The sequence below is a fragment of the Enoplosus armatus genome, chromosome 4 (genome assembly GCF_043641665.1).
Source record: "Enoplosus armatus isolate fEnoArm2 chromosome 4, fEnoArm2.hap1, whole genome shotgun sequence".
Classification (NCBI taxonomy): Eukaryota; Metazoa; Chordata; class Actinopteri; order Centrarchiformes; family Enoplosidae; genus Enoplosus; species Enoplosus armatus.
Window position 1 is genome coordinate 10,809,584 of NC_092183.1, and position 27,891 is coordinate 10,837,474.

General features: G+C 40.9%; 1 protein-coding gene across 1 annotated transcript in view; it reads right to left on the minus strand.

The window, feature by feature from the left end:
- The window catches only part of dock8 (dedicator of cytokinesis 8), a 47,093-nt gene extending 27,536 nt beyond the window's left edge, over positions 1-19,557 (minus strand). The window contains exons 1-14 of the mRNA XM_070905081.1: positions 19,491-19,557; positions 14,997-15,172; positions 14,161-14,232; positions 13,559-13,667; positions 9,521-9,730; positions 8,758-8,843; positions 7,902-7,968; positions 4,057-4,206; positions 3,779-3,859; positions 3,505-3,667; positions 3,207-3,343; positions 2,725-2,818; positions 1,793-1,955; positions 787-904 (exon numbers count right to left, since the gene is read on the minus strand). Of these exons, the coding sequence (XP_070761182.1) occupies positions 787-904; positions 1,793-1,955; positions 2,725-2,818; positions 3,207-3,343; positions 3,505-3,667; positions 3,779-3,859; positions 4,057-4,206; positions 7,902-7,968; positions 8,758-8,843; positions 9,521-9,730; positions 13,559-13,667; positions 14,161-14,232; positions 14,997-15,124 (1,578 nt within the window). The 5' untranslated portion in view covers positions 15,125-15,172; positions 19,491-19,557. The remainder of the gene's footprint in view (positions 1-786; positions 905-1,792; positions 1,956-2,724; positions 2,819-3,206; positions 3,344-3,504; positions 3,668-3,778; positions 3,860-4,056; positions 4,207-7,901; positions 7,969-8,757; positions 8,844-9,520; positions 9,731-13,558; positions 13,668-14,160; positions 14,233-14,996; positions 15,173-19,490) is intronic.
- Between the last annotated feature and the right edge of the window lie 8,334 nt (positions 19,558-27,891).

The following is a 27,891-nucleotide window of genomic DNA, read 5'->3' on the forward strand; positions in this document are numbered from 1 at the left end:
TAAAATAATTTTCTTCTGTCCAACAGCACAAACTTCACATAATACATCTGTTGAGAGAGGGGTTGACAGGGCTGTTCATCTATACCAGTGACTCTGTAGTTACTGTAACAGGTAAAAAAAAAATTTTGCTTTCAGAATGTACTTACATAATACTTCCTTAAAAGATAGGCTCACAATTTACAGTCTTAAAACAATAGTCAGGTGCCCATAAGAAAAAAGGTTTTTCTTGCTGCAAATATTTCTCCTGTTCCACTGGTCATTAAGAGATCCCCTACTAATGTGCTTTCAGTGTAAGTTTCCTTCATGAAAGATTCCTTCAGAATGCACTTTCAATGTTTCAAAAGGCTTCTGCCATCCAAATGAATCAAATAAAGTGGGTATCTTCCAAAGTTACAGGCTTTGTAGTACAAAAATCCCTCTTTTTGTTATCATCCTTCCACTGCAGCTCAACAAGGAAATGCAGTCCAGGGAAGAGACGGAATTTTGTACTAAAAAGACTTTGTAAGATATTCACTTGAATTGGCAAACTGCTGAAGCCTCATACAAGCCTCTGATAAACTTTTGAATACATTTTTGCACAGAACCAAAAATGTAGATTTTGTCTTCCATCACTTACACTGAAAGCACATTAGGAGGGGATCCTGTGATGTATTTATTCATGTGACAACATTTAGATGAGGCGATGCACACACTTCCAGGAGCAAATCCATTGGAATCATCAAGACAAATCCATTTCACTGTTTTAATAGTGGTGTGAGATCACAGTTTATAAACAGCAGCACTCACAGGCAGAGAGCAGGTTGTGTCCTCTCCGCTCATAAACTGGATTTTGATGGTGATGTTTCTTGCTGATGTAAGCCTGTTGACAAAGTTTAGCCTCTGGGGGTAGACAAAGAGCAGGTTCCTACAGAGACATAGAGAGAGAAAGAGTGCCACGGAGACTTCCTGTTTAATTAATACATGAAAAAAATCATGCAAAACCCTTCTGTATATAAAATGAAGCAATTCCAATATAGATCACTAGATGGCACTGTCTGCACAGAAACATCTTCATCATTTAGCGTTAAAGTGGCAGTAATGTCACAGAAAAGTCCAAACAACTAGTAATTTACTGTGACTTGTGGTTTTAATACAACACTGTAATCGGTCTTGAAACCTGGAATACAGGGAAATACCGCAGATTCCACTGAACAAATGCTCAGAGAACGTCAGTATATAATTACCATGCAGCGGACTTGTTCACACATGAAGTTACTAATGTTTCATTACAAGCAAAACCATATTAGAGAGTGTTGATTTAAACTTCTGCTCATATAGGCTGCCTCCATTGTGTTACACTACCAGGCAATTTCACCACTAGTCTGGCTGGAAAGGCCTAAAAATAGGCGCTACACTAAAAACAGCAAAGCCGCAAAGCGATGTCAGCTCTTGAGTGATGAGTACAGCATGACTGTTCTTGTTGCCTCTGGCCTTCCAGATAAATAAACGGTCTGTAAGAGCAAACAAACCTGTTTACACCTTAAGCTATGAATCATTTGCTTTTCAAAACCTTGTTTGTATTTCATCCCGTTGAGGTGCAAGTTTTATATGAGCAGTTCTCTTTTACTCTGACAATCTACTTGATAGACTCACGAAAAATGTCTTACACAACATAAAAACTGTTTTTTGATTGGAAAATTAAAAAAAAATCTTATTTCCTTCCTTCCACTGTGTTGAATGCCATATCCAAAAGTGTGAAAGTTGTTAAAGGAGTGTGTGTTCATTCAGTTATATACTAGGCCTTCTAACCCACCTGTAAATGTTGTGAGGGACATAAACCTCACTGGATGGAAACTCCAGCACCTCTTTGATTGGCCGAATGTTCTTCTCAGCCACAGGTATCAGAGGGATGAGCTCAGTGGATAAACATGCCAGTGGTGTGTCGTGGACTGGAGACATGTCCAGTTTTATGGAACCTGAGAGACACAACAAGTCAAAATCACAAATCAGTGACCTGCACATACAGTATACTGCACATATCATATGATATCACATCACGTCATTTTAATTCTTTGCATTATCAACACAAAAACAGACACACACTGATAAAATCTAACCAAACTTTAAAGGAATAGTTCCATAGTTTGGGGAAAATCGCTTTTTCGCTTTCTTGCTGAGAGCAAGTTGAGAAGATCAATACCAATCTCATGTATGAGCCAGTTAGCTTAGTATAGCATGAAGACCAGAAACGGGGAAACAGCTAGCCTGGCTCCGTACGAAGGTAACAAAATCTGCCTACCAGCACCTCTACAGCTCATCTAATTAACACAATTAATTTGTTTCATTTGTACAAAAAGTGTAAAAATGACTCGTTGTGGATTTACAAGGGGTTATGTGCTGAGCAATTTCTTTGCCAGGTGCAGTAACTTCCTGGAGTCTCTGCTTATTGTCTGGCAACATTATGGTGACAAGAAGACTCAGGATATTACTGCACAATTTCCAAGAAATTTCCAAGAAATTGTGCAGCGCATAACCTCACTGTAAAACCATAACATGTTGTTTGTCAAGTCTTTGTGCTAAGCTAAGCTAACCGGCTGCTGGCCGTAGCAGACAGACATGACAGCGGTATCAATCTTCTCAACTCTCTGCAAGAAAGTTGCAATTCCTGTAATGTAGAACTATTCCCTCAATTAATAAACTAAATCAAAATCTCAGAATGAGCGTTAAGATGTGATGAGAGATGACCTGGTATCGTCTTGATTCTCCTCTGTGGAGTGGAGGTTTTCTTGATCTCAGCCAAGAACTTGAGCAAATCCTCATCACTCAAACGATCTCCCTCCTGACACACACACACACACACACACACACAAAAACACACATATAAACACAAACATAAACACAAACATAGGCACAGTTAGCAACTGGGTGATTCATTGAAAAGCTAGCGTCAAGAAGAAAAAAACCGCTCAGAAAATAAAGTAAAACTGAGTTGCAGCCTCTGCTTCAAAGATAAATAATAGAGTCAATGCTTGACACTTGATTTTCTGGCAGCATTTATCCAAAGTCATGGCTTTATGGTAGAAACATTACTAAAGTCTGATGGACTGGCATGTTTGATCAAAGAATGAGATAAGGCCAGGCTGTAAACGAAGTATTTCCTTGAAACTCAAGGAAATAGCATATTTTTCAGACTAGTCTCTCTCTTTGTGCTCAGGTGGCTGTCCAACCTGTTTGAAGATGGTGCTGATAGTGATGGTAGCAGGTTTGAAGGCAGAAATGTTGCAAAACTGATCATCCATGGTATTGTAACGTTCAGAATTCCTCCTGGGAAGCAGCATTCTCCGGTCAATGCTGCTGGATTTACCTGGAAAAACAAAGTGTAAAGCCCATAGCTCAAATGATACGCACACAGATATTCACAATCTATGGAAATACACACTAATGCATGCGACTCATCACAAGGTATTATTGTCTAACAAAAACACTCAAAAAGACACTCATTAGGACAAACACACAAGCACACACCTCCTTTTAAACTGTCAGAGTCTGTGACATCGCGTTCTATCGCAGCAGTGGAGATGACCTCCATGATATTAACAGTTGCCCAGGCAAAGGGCATGCGATAGCGACCCAGCCTCTGGCAGAACATCTCCGAGTGACTTCGCAGCTTCTCAAGCTTGTCCTTGTTCTGAAAGACCAAAAGCAAAAAATGTTAAGTTAAGTTAATTTTTGTAAATGAATGCAAAAAAAATTGCCTTCAACTTAAAAACAGCGCCAGATAATTGCTCTGCAACATTACCTTTGCAGAGTCACATTCCTTCAATGTCATGTAGGGGTCAGCACAGTCACTGATCTCTCCCTGCTGAAGAACCTTTTCAATCTATAAACACAGACAGGAAGTAGCCATCAGAGCATCTCAGCATAATCAAACTAAAAAAAATCCATAGTTTGTTGGCAAAAAATAAGGCATGTTAAAGAGATACAGAGACAGTACTGCAATGAATTACAGGGTATATAAAACTAAATTATTTAGGAGGAAAATAGCCCAATCCTGTTACTTCTGGATTTCATTATTACCTTGATGACCAGGTAGATATCTGGGGCAGGGTAGGTGATGGAGAAGATGGCAGATCTGGCCAGAGTGGACTGATCCACATGTGGAGTGTGAGGTTTCAAGAAGTTTTTAAACTGTTCGGAGTTCAGATCACAGTAGAAGTTCTCTGATATCTTGGAGGGAGACAGAGATGAAAAGTTTAACTTTAGAGAGCAAGAAAAACATTTCTTTACCAAAAGCACAAACATGGTTGCTTTTGTTGATTGAAGGTTTTACAGACATCAAATTCAGGACATAATAAAATGCACAACATCACTCTATGGTAATGTTTTCCAATAAATGAAGTTTAGAAAGGACACTGGTTTCATGTAAACCAAAGACTGATCCTGGAATATCATCTGTTCAGTCCACTCCACCATTTCACTACTCGCATTTCCTAATGACCTCAGGCTAGGAACACAGCCATATGTCCTGGTCTGGCCTGGCCTGGTGTGTGTCATGTGATCCTATTCACTGGAAAGCCATTAACCACTCTCCTTCATTCTGCTCATCCCATAGGACCTCCATTACACTTACCACACCAAAGCAGACTTCTGGGCAGCCAAACCTGGCTTGTTAACTGGAATCCTCAAGACAGTAACTGTGATCAGATTACACACTCAGAAAAGTATTTCTAGATTGATCACTTTTGGTTTGTTTTAAATTTGATTTTGTTAATAGCAGTCTAACATGCCAGACAGCAAAACTCCTGCATGGATTTTTGTGACGGAAATGACCCCGTTCACTTTAACATGGAGGCACATTTACCGCAAGAGTGAAAGTTCTCAAAAGGCTGCAGTGGAGGAATCCACCTCTTACTGACAAATTACTTCTTGGAATTACAGAAATCACTTTTTAATATTCAAAGCCAGCTGACTTAAATAGCATATCATGCTTCATATTCTCATTAAACAGAACAAACATGTCAAACAAAGTGCAAGTGTTCACAAGGTCCAACATTCATAGTTAATTATAATAACATTCACTTGCGAAAAGCAACCTTCAGACCATTACATTTAGATTCAATGGGACACGGGGAATGTAGTAGCTCTTTTTAACATTACGTGTTTGACGACAGAGGCTGTGTGTCTGACTGACTGACACACATTGTTTAAGAGCAAATGCTTAACATCTGCTAATAGGGCACACTTGCGAACACCCCAGTGTTACCAACTTTGCAACTATAGCAAGATCTGGCTTGTTTTAAAACCCCTTTGACAACCTTTGACAAGGGCCACGCAACGAATCTTGTGAATTTCTTAGGCAGACATTAGCTACTTTCCCACAAACAAATCTCCATGAATCTGCAGTTATACTATTTACTGAGGCCGCTTCTTCAGTAAGCAAGAGATGTCTCGTTAACCAAACAACAGACAGACTGAAACACGTAGCTAACTGATTGCAGGGTATCCACTGCATATATGAAAAAAACGCTGTTGTGTACTTGTTCTGATCCCTCATCGTGTCCTCCCAACGGGGCTGCAGTCACAGTCCAGCAAAACTAGGCTTGTCTAGTCTTATAGAACAACAACAAGAAGACTACTAAATGTCTGGAGTAAACTTTGAGAGAAACAGACATTTCTTAACTCCTTTTACCGCGAGGACATGTCGGTCTGTTTGCATGTGTACTCTAAACCCTAACCCTTTGTCTGTTTATATGCATGAGTCTGATATCATAAGTAGGCCACTTGTTGGTTCAAATCCTGTTTCTGCACCTTGGCTGGTGGACCAGAGAGGCATGATTAATAACTAGAGTATTATATGGAATTATATGAACATCTGCTGCAGATTGCACAGATGTGAAACAGCGAAACTGACGTGAACAAAAAAACAAACACAGACACAGCAACAAAACTCCCATGAGAGACAACAGTAAGGGATGCAGGAAAAGAGAGAGAAAACGAGGCAAAGAGGCAACAGGAATGTGGCAGAAAGTAAAATCTAACACTCTTGAGGAGACAGAGAAAAAGAAACAAGTGTGCTGAAGAGAGTTAGAGAAAGACAAAAAGTCGTAAAGAAAGTAAAAGCGTGAAGGGTTCAGAGATAAATAGGTCAGTAGCAAATGCTTCACAGTTCCACTGCAATTAAATCTGACAAAACAAACTTGCCAGTTTCTCCTTCACTCAGACAGAGACACTCTTCATAGCTCTTTAACAGTCTGGATCTGTCTCTGCACAATGTAATAGGCAGGAAGTTGTATTAACCTCCACAAGGACACACTTCGGTTCAACACATAATAAAATTACTCATCTTAAGCAAAATACACTGTGACAATGTGACATTTCGGCTCTGCTCTTATGGATTGACATCAGCAGGAAGCAGAACTGAAAATATCCTTGATTTACAGTACACTCTTTGACATATAAGCAAAATATTTCATACAGTGCACGACTTATACTGTTTGTGTTGTCCAAAGACCGGCTTATGTACATACCATTTTTAAAACTACAGGGCATTAAATTGCCCTACTTTACCCAGCAGACCATCTTAGAGCCATCAGCTTGAAAGCAGTTGGGCACCGCTGAGAACAAGGCAAGGCCGGTGGCTAAAACCCTGTCTCATCCGAGAGATCCATGAGCACTTAAGCACAAACTAAATCCTTCCAGCCCCTTCAACCAAAAAACTATCCAGCTGTGTAAATCCACAGAAAACATGCAAACAGCCATGGCTCAAAATGGTCGAGGGAAAATGCGGCGCAGTATTAGTAGTTATAGAACCAAAACATGACGACCCCCAGGGGCATGAATATGTGAGGATGATGAGACTTAAAACCTTGTAGATTACACTGATCCCTCACTGCCACGCTGACTGCCAAAAGAAACTACGAGACCTCCCTGCATCAACAGGAGGCACACACAACAGTTACACCATGATACAAGGGTGGAAAAAATAACAAACATTTTACAACAAATTAGATGTGCACTACATGCCATTTTGATGCCATTTTTTAAGATTATAGAATACCTGTCATGTTTGATTTTTGGTGAGACAATTAGAGGTTTTTTAGGACTGCAGTTTGTAATGTCATCAAAGTCAGTCAGTGTTAGTGACGGTTTACTCGTGACCAGTGTGCCTCTCTGTTTTTCTCTATTCGACATGTGTTGTCGTTGTCTTTGAGATGCTTCCTCTTGTTACACAAATAAGCCCTCATCCAGAGTGACTGACTTAACAAGGTATTTTTTGTTAAATGAAAACTACAGTCATATAACTCTTTTATCCAAAGCGCTTTACAATTTGCCTCTCATATACCCATCCACACACACAACACAGTCAGACACCAATGGCGACCGGCAAGTTACCAAGCAAGGCACTGGCCTAACCATCAAGAATAATTGGGGTTCAATGTCTTGCATTACAACATTACAAACCACGGCCTCAAAAAGTGCCTTTGAGCCTCCGTTGTGAAAATGGCAACTGTCTCTATTATATAAGACTTTGTATGTAAGAATTTGTATAGACCAACTTATTTTAGGTAGTTTTGATACCATTTGCTTAGAGATTGTGCCTCGAATAAGAGTCACCCAGTGTGGCTGCCTTTGAAGATGTACTTACGGTCACAAACAGGACCTGTGACCATAAGTACACCCAACACCAACTGAAAGACAACCTGACCGTCTCACACAACAAACACACATAATGAGCCTCACCAAACCGGTATTTACTGCCAGGCTATTGTATTGTAAGTTGTTTGTTATATTGTCCTACCACCGTACTGTATGTGGCAAGGTGAACATGTGACACAAGTTAACATGCTTTTAGACAACATTGGAAACACCATTAAAACAACATTAGACATTGTAAGGACTACAGTGAAGCAAAGTTTTCTTACCTTTTTCTTCTCTTTCAGGTCATACAAGGCCATAGTGGCAAATATGGGCTCGATGTCAATCTCAAACCTTTGAGACCAAGAAGGAAAAGGAAATGAGTCATTCAATAATAGCAAGAGAGACAAATATTTGACATACTCAACATTAGTACTCTGGTTTTTCCTTTTACTGTACTTAGATTATATTCTATTTTTTCCAATTCTATTCTATTCCTGTCGATTATTGTTGTATTGGGAAGCAACAAAATGTACTACAGTAAGTGCTGACATGTTTGAACTGAGGGTTAAAGGATAAGGGGATGAAGTTGCCAAACCACTGCAAGCAGAGAAATGAGTTCAACTAAAACATTTGGCAGTTTTATGGGTTGCAAGAAGGACGAGAGAGATCAGGAGTGAAAGGCAAAGAAACTCTGTGTGTATGCATGTGTGTGTGTGTGTGTGTGTGTGTGTGTGTGTGTGTGTGTGTGTGTTGTGTGTGTGTGTGTGTGTATGTGTGTATGTGTGTGTGTGGATGATAGAAAGAAAGAGACACAGAGACAAAATCCCACAGAGAGAGGGAGGGACAGTGATTTTCTGGAGAAGAACAGCAACCAATGCACAGAACTCCTCCACTCTCCCACGCTGCGCTGTCCGTCACATGTACTGCTAACCTTTTTGAAACAACTGCTCAGACTTTAAAGTCGTGATCAGATGTGACATGCAAGAATGTTCAGTATGTTAAATGCTAAGCAAAAGGTCATTTTCATAAACATTTCCCTTTAACACACAACTGTTGGTTCCTTGTCCAATGTCTTCGAGAAACAGAAGGCAGCTGTTTAAATCCCCCCCTCCTACACTATCATGAAAATGTATGATATACTTGATGGCCTGGCATCGGATCAGGATGCGGTCTCCAGTGTGTTCTTTGGGGCAGTCAGGGATGGGCCGGATCTCCACCGCATCTTCCTGGAACACAATAGCAGAGAAAGTTTTCAAACCATGCAAAAAAGAAATGGAGGAATTGTCACGTTTGGAGGAGATTTAGGATCTTAAACATGATTCACAGGTGTTGGGAGGAACTGAAATTAAACTATATATAATAATGTATATATAATAAGTGTTCACAAGGTATAGAAGTAAATCCATTTACAGGCAAAAAAGGTGTAACCCAGTGATGATTTTTATATCACTTTCCTCTTAATAGTGGTTACATTTAGAGTTACGTTTCTAAGGCTTCAAATACTAATTGTGAATGTGTGTGTCATTTTCCTGGCACTATAAAGTCCACTTTTATAGGGAACATATAGACCAACAGTCCAAAATCCAAAGATATTTAGTGTATTATCACATAAAACAAAGAAAAGGGCAAATCCTCGACTGAACCTTGGGAGTGTTTTGAACCTCAGACCCCACCCTGATGAAGGCAAGATGGCCAACAACATTTGGGGGATAAGGTGTGATATATTATACTGATTTAGTATTGAAGCTCACATTAGTCTGCATCTTGGTGGGTATGCCTTCTTAAAAAATAGGGAAAAAAACAGAGAGAGTGACAGAGACTAACCCAAACCCACATGGTTCCCATATGCATGCATGCAATGGTGTATTACAGCATGTGAGTACCAACTCTCTCTATATCTCACCTCGTCAGCTGGTGGGTACAGAGCGAACAGCTCGGGGTGTCTGTTCCCCTGCCGTGCCTCCTGGTTGAAGTGGTCCAGCTCCTCGTGGCTGCTGTAGGCCAGCAGCCCCTCCACTCTCTGGTCCGGGGTCAAAAACCGCAAGTTAAAGTCGGAGGAGGTCAGTGTGCGGCCAGAGTCATCACTCAGCCCCACTAGAGTTGGAGACTTGACCTAGGGCAAGGACAGAAAGAGAGGGGTGAGGGTGGTGATAGGGTTAGGGGTGGGGGAGGACAGAGAGAATAGAGTGAGGGGGAAAGATGGAGCGAGAGGAGAAAAACAAAGGATGAGGAAAATAAGGGGGTATTAAGGCAGAATATCCAGAGGGATGTTATTAAGATAGACATCAAAGAAAATGGTTGCGGGGAAAGGCCTACTTTATTAATGGATATTTGGTCAAAGCTAGTTCTTCCTCCATTTAAACAACATTATTTAAATGGGGTTTGAGTAAATGGAAAAAAAGGCATCCACACTTGCCAACCCTATTGAACTTCCCAAGAGATTAATGATTTTCCTCCCTCATGTTTCCCCATGGCTTTAAGTCCCCCAACCTTCTCTCATTGTTTGATCAAACTGCAGAATCTGCCTCAACTATTATGTGTTTTTTTTAAACAACAAAATATCAACTCTAAACTTCCAATTTATTTATTTACAGTGAACCACAAAATACGCTAAGTTGAAAATCCAGCCTCCATGGTTATGCTGTCAGCAGGCTCAACAAACAGCAAAGGGCATTTAGGCAGTCTAGACAGTTTCTGTTCTGGCCTGCAGACAATGACAGTCTCTGTTTTCTTCTGATCAAGGCTTACCCAATGTAGAGAACACATAACACAGGCTCATGTCCACTGTATGCTACAGAAAGTGAAATGACATCTTTATATAATAATGTTCAGGAGATGCTTCCTTCATTTGTTATAAACATGCAGTTTTCTTGCTGTATTTTCATAGTATTGAACACCACAATGCAGGAAATAAGGCCATTGAATTTTGACATACAATAGGGTGGTATGAGTTACTCGTCAGTAGTGATATTAATTCATTGTACATTAGCTGATCAAGTTCTGTAATCAGAGATCTCCCAGCAGGCTGATGGCGTTCCAGGCAAAAATGATAAAAGCAAAGAGGGCCGAGCTGACTTGCTGACCCAGAGCCACAACAGCCCTGGAAAAAAAGCTTGCTAGATGCTGCACATTTTTGACATCCAGTGCCCTGCCAGCAACACCACTTGCCTGTTGGATAAAAAATGGGCACCAGGCAGAGGCAGGAGCTTAAATCTTTTAAATTAACTCACTTAATATAACAGTGTGATATGCAACTGTACTCAAATGTGTCCTCTCAGACACACTGGAGTGAGGTCTGAGTCGAGCATCAGAAACGCACAAAAGATCTCTTCTGTTGTACATAGTTAAACATATTTATGTTGCCCTATGGCTTCTGTTCGCTCCACCTTGGAATATACAGGATTCTTACATTCAGCATGTAATGATACCACTAAATCAAGGCAATAAATACTTTTTTTTGAGTACCTTTAAAACTTTATTGCACCTTTGCCTTAAAGTCAAGTACAAAAGCACATTATCTATTAAGTGTTATTTAACATAGGCAGGAGCTAGGCAGAACCTATGATTCCTGTTTTCCTGTACTGACAAGTTACCATTAAACTGTTTTAACATCAACTGATTGGAGCATCCTCTGCCCATCAGTAAGAGGTCTCTCTGCCTGGCACTGGCACCATATGGAATTACTCAGACTCAGCTACAGGGCAGGGCATAACCTCTCTGCTCCCATGCCGCATCCTGCTTTGAACAATCCCTGTTGCCACCCCTCTCCTCTTGTCTCTTTCATTCCCATCATCCATCAATCTCACATCCCGGCTCTCCAACCACAGGCGAGGACTGACTGAGCTTCCACCCTGGTTAAGCTTCACCCTGTTGAGGCTCCAAGGGACCATCACACCATGATCCCAGGGCTATTGCTCAACCAGATTGGACCATAGAAGAGACCCATTAAGTACTGAAGGACAATAGTGCTTTTCTTCCTGTCTCCGTCACTCTCTTTCTGGCATGTAGATCATGGGAATCCCGAGGCGGTAATAAGGGCTTTTTGGTTTGGGTGATTAACCAGAATTGGCAAGGATGGGCTGACAGGAGAGGGGAGGGGGGTGTTACCCAGGGATGGCGGGGTAACTAGCCAGAGGCTGGGAGTGGCGCTGACTGGGACTTGGATTGGCCGGGACTGCCTGATGCTGGGAGCTAGGGATTTGGCCACTATGAGGCAAAACAGCTAGAGAGGGAAGTGAGAGAGGATGGGAACTTGGCTCAAATCAATGTCAGTGGAGTACAGAGGCAGGGATCCATAATGAAAGTAATGGACTGAGCTATGCAGACGTAAGCTATTTATTTGAATAGTAGAATAGAAGAAAGTAGAATACCATCGAATGTAACCACGACATCTCTGACTGTCTGGCCAGGTGATGAGAGTTGGAGTGTCTAATATTCAGGTTTAATTCTGTGCCAGGCTAAGTAAACTTGACAGAGCCACTGCCACAGTGGGAAGAGTGATAGGAATAACAAAACACTGTTGTGTTCATTATTAAAGCATCCCCCACCCCAGGCTCCCACCCCTCCCTCACATCTCACATTCAGTATTGTCTTCTCTCTCAAGCCTTGATCAGTATGGACTACCATGCTGCTCTCAGTTAATGGTCTTCCTCTCACAAAAGACACTTCAACTAAGTGCAACATATTGGTATTGAAGCACAAAGTTAGAAAGTAGCCTTTCTTGTGGTTCTGCTTAGGAAACAGTTTGACATTTTGGGAAATGCACTCATTTGCTTTCTTGCCAATATTTAGATGTCTGTGAGTATGGAGACAGAGCAGGTAGGCAATTAATTTAGCTCAGCTTAGTGTAAAGACTGAGAGCTTTCAAAAATCCACCTACCAGCACTCCTAAAGCTCAGTAATTAATAATTAATATGTGGTCTCTTGTTGTTTTTATTTATTAAATTTTTTGCCTTTATTTGATAGTGATAGTAGAGATACAGACAAGAAATGGGAGGAGAGAGATATGACATAACAATCTGTACACAAAGAGAAATGCAAAAATTATTGTGACAATTAATAATTAATTAAAATAACAGCTTTTACTTGAGGAACAACTGTTCATCTGCCTGGCCAGCCCTTTTGTGCAGTGCATCTGCTGGTTGCCTGGCAACCTCACGTGATGACGAGATTTCGGAAAGTTACTCCTGGCTATTGTTCACCAAGAGATTGTTACAATAGCCTACAATAGCCTGGATAGACCCAGGCGATCAGTCTTTTGGCTAAATGAAGCTAATCTGCCAAGCTAAGCTAATTCCCTACTGGCTCTACCATCACGTAAGAGTGAATCTTTTATAAGGGCAAACTTTCTAGGAAACCAAATAAGCATATTTCCCAAAATGTCAAACTATTCCTTTAAATTCCTTTCAAATCTATGTCGTTAATACAAATTATGTATACTAAGCTGTATCAGCTAAGCTGTATTATTTAGTAAATAATACAACTAAGCTGTATTATTTAGTTCTCATTTTAATGGAACCTACCTCAGCCAATAACGCTAACCTTTTCAACAACAACAAGCTCATGTAGAATTAGACCTAATAAAACAGTGCTGATACACAACAGCAGACTGACACAATAGCAACAAGACAGGTCTAAAGAATTGTTAAAGTAAGGACTGACTGAAGAAGGAAAGAAGTGAAGAACTGTTCCAGTGTAGCAAGACTGGCTCTGAAGAAGGCTTTTTGAGGAAGACTGACACTTCTCCTTTATTGAGTAACAGATTGTTGGTTAAGACACAGGTTAAGTAAAACCTTGTTAACGTCCTTACGTTAAATAAGGGTTTCTTACATTGAAGATTTGTTGGTTAACTTATCTCAACTCTTTTCAGATACAACTGAAACTTCAGAGGGTGACTGTGTGTGTTGAATGCACGGTTGGCTGTGTTTGTGTTGTTTCTTACTGGCTTCTGTGGGTTCTCTGGCTGGACGTCGTACTCAAAGGTCTGTTTCCGAAGGAGTTTGTGCAGGCCTGCTCGCTCCGAATACGCGCTCCAGCCATCTCCCTGGCACCTTCACACACCAGGTCAAAGATCCAGACAGCAACACAGACGTCAAAAACAACATGCGTGGTTACAACTGATACACCTCTGCTCGTCTAATCAAACTAGATAACAACAGTCACAGTGTACATGTGTATGGTAAGTGTGGGAGAGAGAGAGATAGAGCAAGCAGTACAATATATCAGACAGGAGATCCAAGTGTATGTTTATCAGGCTCTCAGGCTCTTGCGGGCCTCTTGTTTCCTGTATCACAGACATGCAACTTCTCAAACAGTTGGCACCTGAGACAGCTAAAATACCAGTGAGCACATTATTTCTTTGGTTAAAATGCTGCAGCTTGGAGTACTGTGGCATATACAATAAACTCCAAAAATAGATTCAGTTTTGTGATTTTAAGGTATCTGTCAAAGTATCTACAGTACGTGATACCAAACGGCTCTACCACTCTGAGAGTCCTGAACACTCGGACTGTAACTGCTGTGTTTCTGTAGGAGACAATTTACCTTCTGGAGACCACAAGCCACGGCTGGGTGTAACTCGCTACACAGTCTCTCACATGTGGATCCAACTCCACTCTACAAAAGAGAGGGACGAGGAGGATAAGAAGACACACACAAACATTCTCGTGCAAACACGCACGCAAACATTCACAGACAACTGGAAACTTTACATTCCTCTTCTATCTTAATCCGTATTTCACGGTCAAGGTGCGGGACAAGTAAATGCTCTGAATAAGCTAAGATAACACGTTGACGGAATAACTTTACACTGACGCTGACTGAAGGTATTCTAAAAAATTATGTCCTATGACATTGTAACTGCTACTTATTCTTCTCCTAAGATCTAGAAATCCCAGCTAGCATCTTTTAACTCCATATACCAGATCTATGACTAAATAAAGGAATTATTTTAGTACTTTATTCAATTGTCTTTTATCTATGATTCTGGTCTTGTTGTCAGTCATGTTTATATTTCTCTATATACATCTATTGACAAAACAGTCATTATTGCCCTTTTTCTTTACACTAATTATTTACTTTAATACTGTATTTCTATACAGCTTTTGGTCAAGAAGCTCACTAAAACTCAGATTTCTAAGTTGCAAAATATACTGTATAAAGATTAACTGTCCTACATGGACTTGTGGTTGGCTCAGTGGTTGAATGAATGAAGACTGTTGTTTGACTGGCTGACAATGGGGTGAAACATCTTCTGTAATTTTTTTCATCTTTTCTGGACTATATTTTACCAAACAGGTCTAACAGCTTTCCAGTTTAATTTTAGGTTGGATGTTTTTGAGTCAGAGTGTGTGGTCAATGTCAGACATCCTGTGACCCACCCATCTTCAGGGGCAGAGTGTCGAACAGTGCGACACTCCTTCTCCACCTGCTCCACCTTCAGGTCATCGTCGGGGAAGTCTCCAAGTTCCTGCATCAATGCTGAGTCTCCACTTCTTAACTGGGACATCAGGAATTCCTCAAGGTCCAAGGGCTCCACCGCTTCATACGACTGAGGCTGCAGAATGAAGGGGTGATGGAGGAGGGGAAGAATTAGGACACATGGCCACCAAATATCATGATATGAAGAACATATGGGTGCAGTTTAAGGCTACTAAAAGAGTGGCCTGGATGATCAGAAGAAAATCAGGAAAGCATAAATGTAAATCATACCAAGACACTGCCACAGATTTGTCTGATAAGGTTTAGGGTGACAAAAACAAAAAGGAAATACGGAAGATACAACAAAAAAAAAAAAATAATAATAATAACAATAATAGATTAATTGTCTGTGAAGAGCTAAAGGGTGATTGGTGAGTTTGTACAGTCTACATAGGGCAAAGAAGTACTGAGGAAAAAGACAAGATAGCAAGGGAGGTGGGACCAAACATGTTGAATCATGACTGTTTTCTAATAGCTCATACCTGATGAGGAACAAAAGACTGGAACACATACACAAATAGAAAGTGGAACAAACTGGCCTGTATCAGACAGCCAGGCGTTTTTTTTCTGTAAACCTATTTTTAGACAGAAACTCTATCAGCCTACACTCCGGAGCTACAGCAGATCAAAGGCAAAGCTGTAATCAGTTTTATGTACAGTGCAAATGAGCTGAAATTTTCATTTGGGTCTTTAAATCAGTACATATTGTTCAAATCATCAGTGCACACAATGAAACAAATTCCCACTGGCACTTAAAGGGGGAGAATAGACATGCTTTTCATCATTAGAAAGAGCTCACAGGAAAAAACCCACAACTGATGAGATAACACACGTCCCTTTTGTGGTGCCCGGCTGGCTATGGTTGTAAAAATGGGAACCTGCATGGAGCAGGTGTTTCTGTGAAAAAAGCAGCAAACTGGGCAGAACTCCAATCTGATTACAGTCTGCAGGCTGTGGCTGATGTAGGATAAAGCTTGGAAATAAAGTACAATATCATACTGAAAGTCTCTCAACATATACAACGCACAGTGTTAAGAGAGAAAATCGGCCTTAGTACCATCCAAAAAGAATATTTAAGCTTTTAATCATGCATACGGTCCCACACAGGAAGCATTTGCATGACAAGCAGGTAGTGTGTGGAAGACTGAAGAGAAAGTGTGTGTCCAGGAGACAGAGAGAGAAAAAAGACAAGTACAGAGTCAAACCAGCCACTGGCATACACACTGACAGATAATATGTACACACAGAGGAGGTAGTGATATCTGCAGCAACAAGGTGAGTCACTGCTGTACTCAACTTTTAAAAGCAGAGCAAATTCCTTTGGCCTTCAGACATGTTTTTGCACATCAATCCACCCTAAGGGATATTTTTCTCTGCCGAGCACTCAAGAGCAAACTGTACCACATGGGTTAGTATTAATGGTACTTAGCATGCAACACAAGATGGCAAGAATACACAGACAGCCAGATGGAACAACTGTATCATTATTATTTTAAATGACAGGCCTACAGTATAGATGAAACCTTCCACTCCTTTCTACAGAGGAGGCGTGAACCTCAACAGTGTCTCGGCACTGGCAGCCTTCTCCATATGTGCATTTCTCTGGCTCTCTGCCTCAAAGTTCAAACAACCATTGTAGCACGGACTCTTTTTCTTGTGTCATATGGAGGCTAACAAAAACAAATGAATGCAAATCTATGCATGCCTCTGATGAGCGTCTGCTGCTCTGTGGAGTCATGAGAGGAGCTAGCAAGAAACTACCTCTACTTGCCAAATCAACAGCCAGACTTTCTATCTGTTCACTTATTGGGGATTACAAAGGTGATACCTCCGCAGCTATTTATGAGAATGGAGATTGTTTTACGTGTAGGGAGCATCGCAATCTACAACTGACAAAATTCTGTGCAGACACATGCCACAACAAATAAATAAAAAAAATTTTTTAAATAAAATTAGACATTTTCAAATTCAATAACTCTTATATCAAATCACTATTGGAGCCTTATTTAACATTCATCCATTTAAAAAACAATATGCATCTACCAACGTCACTGCTCTCAATGTGCATTGGCAAAAATGAGCGGGGACAGAAAACAGACATGTAAAGACGTCAAGACAAACAATGTTCTTACAAAACACAGCCACATTTGACTTGATTATGATATTTAAGACAATCAAGTTTACAAATAATCTCATTCTGAAGCCTAACTAAAGGACAAGTACTCGTATAGATATTGGGGACTTACCCGGCTGAAAACTGCACCAAAAAAAGGAAGCGTACAAAATGGCGCACTCCGGATATGGGAACCTACAGAGTGCACCTACTGACGCTGAGCGCTTTTTGTTGAAACTAAGCCACAACACAGTGCACAGATCCTCTTTAAATTGATCCTCATATTCCTAGAAGCTAAGAACTCCAGTAGATCTGAGATGACACAATCAGCATTGCCAAAAGTAGAAGAGGTGTTCATAGCCAATCAAAACGAATGTTTAAGTTGCCTGAACGCTCAAAACTGCTGTCAAAACATTTGGTGGGTTCAGACACTCAGGCTCGAAGTTTGTTGAGTTGAGTTGAAGTGGAGAAAACCACAAGACATTAAACGGAAGTGACATCAGCAAGGCGTCCCTCCATCAACTGGTATTTCAACAGACAGGAACAAAAACAACACACACACACACACACACACACACACACACACACACACACACACACACACACGTGTATGCTACGTGTATGCTGCTTGTACACACACACACACACACACACACACACAGGCACACAGGCACACAGGCACACAGGCACACATGGCTTTTCCTCTTAATCTCTCGATTTGTTCATTAACAACAAACAACACTGATCAGTCAACGTTCCTCATATTTAGGCACTAAAAATAGCGGTGGAGTGAGAGAGTGAGAATTGTGATAATCAACAAAGTGATCCACGTCGCAACTGCAGCAACAAACATCCCTCCGTCCTCTCAACAAACATCCCTCCCTCATCCCTGTGCTAGACGCGACTGCTGAATAATGGGAAACTATCATCCCGGAGATTATAGTATTAAAACCCCTCTCCCGCATCCCAAATCCGGCCATATTAAAGATTTGCCCGTGTAAGCTGCAAGGTAAGCAGGCCCCATCCAGCGCCTGTCAGTAGCCAAGGCACTGACCCATTTCCCAAGCAGGTTAGAGATTAACCGTGTTGCATGCTACAAACTGGGGTGGGATGGATGGTCCAAGTACTCCTCCTCAAACCCTGTCAGCTGATGAGCTCAAGGATCATCACTGGGAAAGTATCAAAGGGCTTCAGCTCAGTTAGTCATGCACACGGATATGTCAGGAGACTGAGCGTCTAAGAGCTTTAGAAAACTTGAAATGAGAGAGATGTAGGGCGCCCGAGAGAGAAGAAATGTCAGGGAAAGACAGAAATAGAAAAAAGCAGGAAGACTGAAAGAGAAATATATGAATCTGGGAAGCGGGGACAGAGGTTCAGAGGGTACCACAGAGAGACTAAGAGTGTAGTGGGAACAAATTCCTGCAAAGGATTACTGTGCATCATTCTACTTGCTTTACAGAGCAGGAATCACTCTAACTGTTTGCTAGGCTTCAGCTGAAGAGGCAAGAAAACAACTTGTCAAAATGCCATCCAATCCCCAGCTGAAACTAAGGGATACTAGGTTTTCCCAAACCCTGTTAAATCAAAGAACAGGCAGTGTCAGCCTGGTTTTTAAGAAAAGCATGTTAAGCCATGACTAAGTTCTCATCTCGTCTATTATAAGTGGAAGAAAAAAAAAACTGCAGAAATGCAGACGGTTGTTTTTACAAAAGCAGTAACTCATGTTGTAGCAGAATTTCTACAATTCAAATGATAATCTTCAGGAGTAGACACCGCACTGAGTCAGACATTCTCCGCACTAATGACAGTAAAGAGGATGTGAAGAAGGTATGCTTATACCCCTTTGGTGTAAGCACAAACACTAAAGCTGTGTGAGTGCAGCATTAGAGGAAACCACTCCACTGACCTTCTAGTCACTGTTTGAATTTCTCCTCAACTAGCATTACATCACTAGCATCAAGTGAAGTAACAAATAGCAATCATTTTTATTCTGTTTATATTCTTAAACCCACTTAACAAGTAATTGTGCATAAAAAGGAATTTGACGTTTGCAAAATTTCCTGCATTTTCACTTTATCTAAGTAAAAAATGTCTTATATTAGATTAAGTTCCTTTCCGGAATATTTTAACTTAATATCTTAATGCAATTAACCAATAACCCTTTTTTTCTATATGGCTGTGATCAAAGATACATATCCTGGATAATATGACAAATACCTTTTGGGTAAAAAATGACTAAATTCCAAAAGCCAGGGTATCTTTTTATAGAAGAGAAACTCACCACAGTGAGGTACACTGAGGCCGAAGCGTTGGAGTTGGTCCGGCTGTGATTAAAGCCATAGTTCCCACTGAAGTTTCGTCTGATCTCTGCAGAGGAGTGCCTGGAAAAAAACATACAGAATCATAAGGTTTTGTGTTCAGGAGGCAGAGAATAATAGTTACGACACCAGTATACCATTTTTGTGGGATATTTGTAGGTTAATATTTGTATAGAAACAGGCATTGAAAACATCTAGAACCTCCTGTAAAGCCATCACTTTTGTACAAGTCCACCAACATGCACACAGTGTATCTTAATGAGAGATGCAACAGCAATTCCACCATTGTTCCTACTCGCATTAGTTTGAATTGGTCAGCCATGGTGATTCCATTCAAACCATTGTTCGCTCTCTACAGCAGCACATCTCTGCTGGCTGTGTAAAGGCTTTGTCATGCTGGCAGCCATACAGGCAGTGGAATAAATATGGTTTCCTGATTTAAGGGCCAGACTGAGCAGGAAATCAACATGACATAGGAATGGAGTAGTATTCAAATATATTGGGTAGATGGGGATGGTGTGTGTGTGTATGTGTGTGTGTTTGTGTTTGCCTGTAGCCGTCTCCAAAAACAAGGGAGAATGACATGAACAAAGCCAGTGTCCCAATTTGTTGCGACGCTGAGCTAACGCATGTCTATTTCTTTGTAATTAATCTACCATATCATTTGAGCCCTACCAAACTCAACACAATGACTGCTTTATTCTCTGCAGTTCAATGATGAAGTTTTGTGTGTATAAGCATGTGCATGTGTTTATTATAGTGTGTTTTTGTTTGTGCTCATATTTGTATGTATGTTTACGCGTGTCAGAAACAGTTTATTGCAACATTACAATGCAGGGGAGAGTTAGAGGGCAAAGACTTAAGTAAATGGGTCACATTCCCGACTGCTTCCCCTCTGGTCAATCTCATGGGTTCATTAAGTCCCATGGCCATTGTTACAACAGCCCTGTTACTAATTACCACCTCAAACCCATAAACACCAGTGCAATGGAGGAATGCCAGCAGTCAAAACCACTGAGGCTGCAGAGTCATGAAGCGCGTAAAATCTGTCAGACAGCTTCATGCAAACATCTGAAAACTAATATCATTGTAGCAACAGAATCACCAAACCAGTTTGCTTTTCAAGAATGAAAGCTAGATAATATTTTGATAGTTTACAGTTAAATGGAATATAATACTCTCTATTTGAGTCTGACATTCATGCACATTCTGTTTATAACACTTTCCCCGCCCCTCCGGTTAATCACATAACACGCTGAGTCAATACAATAAATGAATGGCGGGGAAGGTTAAAGCATGGGTGGGAGAACAGTATACAAATTTACACAAAGAGCAAAGTCCAGCAGGGCAGCAACGTTTTATCTAAACACATAGCCGCTCCACTGTCATTTACAAATCAAGACAAGGGACAGGAAAGAAACATCACCAAAGTCAACAACAATGCAAGAATGTACATTAAATAAATATATGGCTACAAATGGTATGAAAACAAATTCTGATGCATATTACAACACACATATGCATACTGATTTCCACAATGAGCAGACACATACAAAGGTATGCTTTGTATATTTAACACACATATACTGTCCAAACACTCACACCTGACGGCTGCCCACAATCCTCCACTGCTGGCCGCTAAGGAGGTTCATAAGAGCAATATGTTTGGGCGGCACATGGAAATTGGTTGTTGAGGGATCTCACACACACACACACCCCACCTTGCATCTCCACATAAACAACTTAGAGTCTCTTCACACACCCACTTTTTACACCACAAATGTCTAAAAGATGTGCTGAGTTACTCCTTGTGATGCAATGTGTCAAATCACATAAGCCTGTGAGGGCTTAAAGGGGCTGTAGGTAAGAAACTAAAGCTCCAGAAAGCTTCAGGTCAACTCAAGGAATGACACTCCTCATAGCTCCACCTCACCAGGTGTCTGGAGAGGAGGCCAGAGTTATGACTTCCACCTCAGACATCTCCTGAAAAACCAAGATTGGTTTTACCATGTGCCACTTTGACATGAGAATGGCAGAGGGATGGGGCTACTGAGATTTATGCGATTCTGATGTTTTAACTAGATTAAATAGCCAGTGCACGAGAAACAGGGCAATGGTAGACAACCTATGCAGTTAGATTAGTCTCTGCAGAAACTTGATGGTTCTATTCTGACCCCCCAAAAAAGAAAGAATTTAAAATCTAAGCAAACAAGAATGCCTTTTCTTGCCTGAGGGCACATTGTCTGTTAGGTGTATTAAGCATGTACCCAAGGCAATTAAAACCCAGTAAAACTTCTCATAACTTGACTTCTAAAGAAACATGCCCTACCCTGTGTACAGACTGAGCCCATAACCACTCCACCACTAATACGTGCCCCTCCCTCTATATCTTTCATTGCCATCGGAGAGACAAAGCTCATGCATACATACTACGACAAGACACACACTGTATATAGTGTAACATATGCATATACACACACATTCTCACATGCATGCACACGTGGGATTGCTTACTTGCATACACTGACACACATTCAGGGCCTTGCCTATAAAAAGACCCGACACGTAAAACAGTAATCAGCTCTTACCAGCAGAGCTAAGCAGACATTATTTTACCACTAGTAGACAAACAGCTTGTCACAATAGACAGCACAGCCATTCTCTTTAACAGGCCTGTGTCTTGGCATCCATTATTACATAAAACCAAAGCTGGTCAGGAAAACAAGAAAACTTTGGATTTTGGTAATTTTGGTGAAATTATAGCAAAAGCAGCTTGTGTCATAAGTCTAGTATGAAGCAATGTCTTGATAATAACTTTTTAGTGAACCCACTGAGACGAAACGAGTAACAAATTCAAACAAAAGCTAAATACCATAGCAAAGTACAGCACTCTCACTCAGAGGATATATTGAGCAGATGTTTTCCAAAAGAACCAGAGTCCTTTACTGGCAGTGCAGTCACTAGTATCACAACACCATCAATATTTATTACAACATACAGTAATAGTGGAGCGTATCACTAAAATGGAATCTGATTACCAACCTGCTACATGTATATGTTTCCAGATTACCACAGCACATGTGAACGGGTTGTCTGATCTCCTGTGTAACCTGATTTCTTGTGTGCATGTAAACATACTGACTGTCACTATATAACATGTCGCAAGACCTTCAGAACAAGCCAAACCACAGAAAATCAATTGCAAAATGTCAATAAATGCTCCCTCTTTGTGAAGGAACATTTGAATTGCTATTAAGAAAGCTGAACACAAAGCCTGATGACAATAATTACCAGTTTCCTTTGTCTTTTTTCATGAGATATAATTAGAAGAGGTAATCAACACTGATGAGGACGGCACTCTTAAAACAGCTGCTGCCGGGGAGTCGATGCAGAGCCAGAATTACAACTGACAGCAAACTCCAGCTATGAATCAGGCCTGATGACGGATTAGGCACAGTGTTAAAACACACCAAGACTCAGCACATTTTTGGTGTTTTTATCCTGTTGTGTGTATGTAAAAGAGCTGAAGATGTATTCTAAATCATATTATGCACATCAACTACAGCATTATTATTTCATGCCATAGCACTGATTACTATAATAATTAATCATGAATCAACTTTTGGATGATTACTAATTTCATTAGTTCCTATATTACCAAGCAAAGTTTAGCTAAAGCTATTTTGGAGGTAGAGAATAACATGTTAGAGACTTTGTGACCAGCTGTAAATTAATGTTAATGGTTTCTTTTACGGATCAATGGTTAAGATGTCGACTGTCGCACTGTGTTAATTAGATCATCCTGTTTAAGAGAGTGAAGAAATTGTCTCTTAATCAAAGACGATGAGGAAGGCCAGAGGGCCAATAATGTTTCATCATTAATCAGAATGAAATAACATTTGATAAAGCCGCTTTGTGTGTGACCCCATTATTTCAAGTATTTATGAGTTGTCAAACACACCTCTAATCTGCCAGTAATGCTGTTGGACGTCAAGCTATGGAGAGTCATTTAATGTGAATACTAGATATCATCAGCTGCCAAACAGGTGTTTTATGCTCCTGTGACATCATAATTATGTTGCACCATGCTGAAGGAGTATTTCTTACAATAATAATATGTACCTGCACAAAAGACAGGTGATTTCTGAAAGGTCTCAGGACACACCCAAGGTAAGAAATCTCACTGTGGGTTCCAGAGTGAAAAACGTTCATCATCCCCTCCCTATAGAAAGAGGTTGGCCCCTTTTTGTTACATCATGCTGTTTATGGCAGGCCTGCACTTGCTGTGTGTGCGTATGGTGTGTTCCTGTCAGCAATTCTCAAATCATTGGCCAAGCATTCTTCAAATTGAGTCCGGCTCTAAAACTGCAGTTTCACAGTTACATTTCTGATTAATAGCCCCCTTCCCCTCGCCCCCCCAGATAGCCAAATCTATAATTCTGCTCATGATTATCTGTATTTACTCCTCATGACTTGACTCCCACCAGGCACGCTGCTCAGCCAGGCAGACAGTCTACAATTATCCCTGTTATCAAGTCAATGAACTAGATGTGGGTGGATCCTTTAGCTTGAATATTACAGCCTAAAAAAACCCTTCTCCCATAATCCTTTCTCCCTCATTTAAGCCAAAAAGAAACACAGGAAAACAGAGAGTCGTGTGGCTTACATGACAAGAGGGGGGAAGCAGACCAAAGGGATGCCCCCACTGTGTGTCTCATGCTATCATATGTCTCCAGACTTAATGGGTCTTACTGCTATCAGCACCATCACGGCTCAGCTTCCTGTCAGAGGGAGGCACGCACAAACACAGCAGCCATTTGGAAAAAGTGACAGGAGGAAACTTAAAAATACAACTTGAGTTTGAATACTTTAACCACTGGGCAAGTCATTTATCAAATGTTTTTTGGGAAGCCATGTGCCTTTCTCTTTTTTTTTACCCACCCCATCACTCAATGGCCCACCAACAGTCATGGGGGTTAATAGATGCCATTGACTAGAGCCCAGAGGAAATCAGATGCAACTTAATCCGGATCCCCCTGCCACTTTAAGAGTATTGAACGACAGGGGCCCCATGTCCACAGCTGACCTCACACCTGTTACCATATGCTAGTAAGTAACATCATGTTCAACAGTAGTATATGAGTGTTCAGCAACCTTCGATCCACTCACCAAAGCTGAACACTGTGCCACACTTTAGCATTTAGTGTTTCTGAGTGACATCTTGTCACACTTCTTTTCCATTCCCCTTTTTTTTATGTGTTTAAACCCACATTTCCTGATTTAAAACTGACATGAACAAAGAAAAGCGAAGTGAAACAGAGTGACATAGTGTCAGCAGTGTGCAGGATTTCCTTCACGCTCCATCCTGATAGAGAGATCGAGAGAGGAACTGCTCATGAGCACATATAGAATATTTAGGGGGAGATAAAAGAGCATTCCTGATTTGACCCTGTCTCACAATGGCAAACACCTCCACAAATATAGGATGTATTAGTTTGCGTGGCAAGTAACAGGTTTTCCAGCCTGCTGCATACCACAGTTTCAATCTGTGATCACTGTTCCTCTTTGTCAATGTGGTTTGCTTGAGTCTGGCTTTTGTTGCCTTCATTTTCTAGGCTGTTTTCCTTCATAAACGTCATTGTTTTGCAATTTGTTTGACCAAGACACTACACTCCCAATTTAGGTCACATTGTGGATCATGATTCTTTGAAATTACACATATTGTGGCCGAGGTGTTAAAGACGACAGTGGGTCTGGTCAGGGGACAGTGAGTCTTCCCCCTCATTTCCTGTCACTTTTCTACTGTCCACTATCATAATACAGGTAATAATAATAATAATAATAATAATAATATTTTTCATAGCTTACAGTACCTGGCATTATACCTAAAATGACCCACCTGGGTCAATTTCCATGAGGTGTTGACGTTACTTTGTGTATCTACCATATATGCTGTACATAACATTACAAGAAACAAAAACACTAAATAAATAACAGCCTGAAATTGTGTTACTATTAGATAGCTGTATTTATATAATATCTATTCAATGTTTTCTCACCAAACAGTTTGAGAAATCATTGTTACTGAGTGTGAATTTTGTCTCTTACTGCCTGTGCAGTTTACAGTTTTGCAACTACTCATTCCACAACAGCAAGCTCTGCTACAGTGCAGCATCTCCTCACCAGCCCCTCTGCTGGCTCATCACTGGATTCAGGCTGTGACCCAAGATCCCTTACATCCCTTAGCAGCTGAGCTCAGCTCTGCACAGCACAGCACAGCAAGTATCCATGATTCCTCCTGGCTACTAAAAACAAGAGTATGGTGCATGCACTGTGGTAGAGGATTGCACACTCACAGAAAACATGAAAAAAACAATAGATTGTTTTGGACTAGAGCTGAACTGAGACATTAATCTGCGACTATTTTGACAACTGATTACATTTTTTTCGCTTTTCAGTGAGGATGAATGAATTTTAGACTGTCAGACAAAACAATTAATTGATGAATCATGAAAATAACCAGTAGATCAATCAATAATGAAAGGAATCGTTAGTTGCAGCCCTACTTTAAACCTCTTTCAGAAACAGTGCCGGTTCATTCAAATTCCTAAATTCCTTATGTAAGAGAATGAATTATAAATATTAATCTTACATTTTCCAACTTACAAAGTTTTAGATGGTACACTAATAAAAGGCCAGCAAGGAAACAGATTTTTGGTTAAGACTGCTTTAAAGAGGATCAAAGGGGATTAAAACACTGCTGCTTGTGGACTATAAAAATGAATGTGAGGGTAAACAATTTTCTTCATCATCCATCATCCCAAATTTGACTCATCTCTGCCCTTGACCGCTTATAATATAATGTGAATGAACCCAAGATCCCAACCCAACATCACGCACAAAACATACAAAAAAAGCACCCAGTTTGACCTAGCGAGGCTTTATATGCCTGTGCTGCTAATCATAGGAAATATTAGTGTATTTGTTTAAATGAGTCGTACTGCAGAGCAGGCATGGCACACAATGGACTTCCATGTACATACTTCCTCCACACCTGGCCAGTGTCACAGCAGGAACTATGACCACATCCCTGCTCATTTATAGCAGCTCTATGGGCCAGTCAGACCTTACACACCACAGGAAATGATCATATTAGAAACACTAGATATAGAAGCAGCATCCTCATGAGGAGGAAATGGCAGATAGAATATAGATTTGTCAATTTAGTGCAGAAGGTTCAGTGCTGTTTCTCCTCTTCAAAGTATGTAAATAATGAGCCTGCAGGAGAGAAACTGATGTACTATTCATGATTGATCACATGGCTGTCACTATTAACAGAAGTTAACTTTGTCCTGTAATATTTCTTATGAGCGCTTCTGAGAAAGTTGAAGAAAATGTCGCTGTTTAAAGACTGTTTATTATCCTCCAGGCTGCCTTTTTCCCCCCTCCGAGACAGAGTGAACTAACCTGCAGCATTAACATTCACAACATGTGGCTGCCTGCTCCAGTTAGACACAGCTCCCTGCCAAGTATCTGGGGAGGCACCAAGAGTTCACATTCACTCTTAAACTAAACCTGATACCAAAACAACCGGAGCTTCTTAAAGGACGTTTTTACCTGTTGATTTTCAGAGCGAAAGCCCGTCGCTCTGCGCTGCCCAGAGAAGCCATACCCGGGTCTGAGGTCCAGTTCAGCGGCGCTGCTGGCTTCGGTGTCTTCCTGCGGTCTCGCCGCCTCGCTGTCACCGACGCACAGCTTCTTCTTCTCGCTACAGCTCAACTGTCATGTCAACACTCATCTTGTTTGTGGCGGCGGCAGCAGCTTTCCTGGGTGTAAACTTCCGCATTTGATTTGAGCCATCCCGTAGAGAGAGAGAGAGAGCGCGAGAGGGGGGCAGAGACTGAAGGCGCGAGGGTGGGAGGGGATGACGGCGGAACAGGCTGGATGTGAGACACGCGCGCTCCCTCGCTGCCGAGATAAGCTTTTGGTGGCAGTCTCAGTTTTCTCTCCTCTCACTCTGCTCAAAACATGCACATTGCTGTGTGTGTGTGTGTGTGTGTGCGTGTGTGTGTGAGACAGGGGAGTAAATGAGAGTGAGAGAGAAACTAAATCCAGTTTCTGGTGAGTAAAAATGAAATACCTGTAATAGTAGGGGAGAATGGGATCAGTTGTAACATTTCCTCCATAAAGAAACAAGTTTGAGTCATGTCACTCGTCCCGAGCCCTCCATTGTTGTTGTTGTTTTAAGACATGTAAATACAATCAAACAAAAAAAGTTCTATTACCTCGTTAAAATCTACTCCTTCTCCCTCATTGAAAAGAATTAATAAACATGCATATGTTCATAAAAAAAAAAGATGTTTC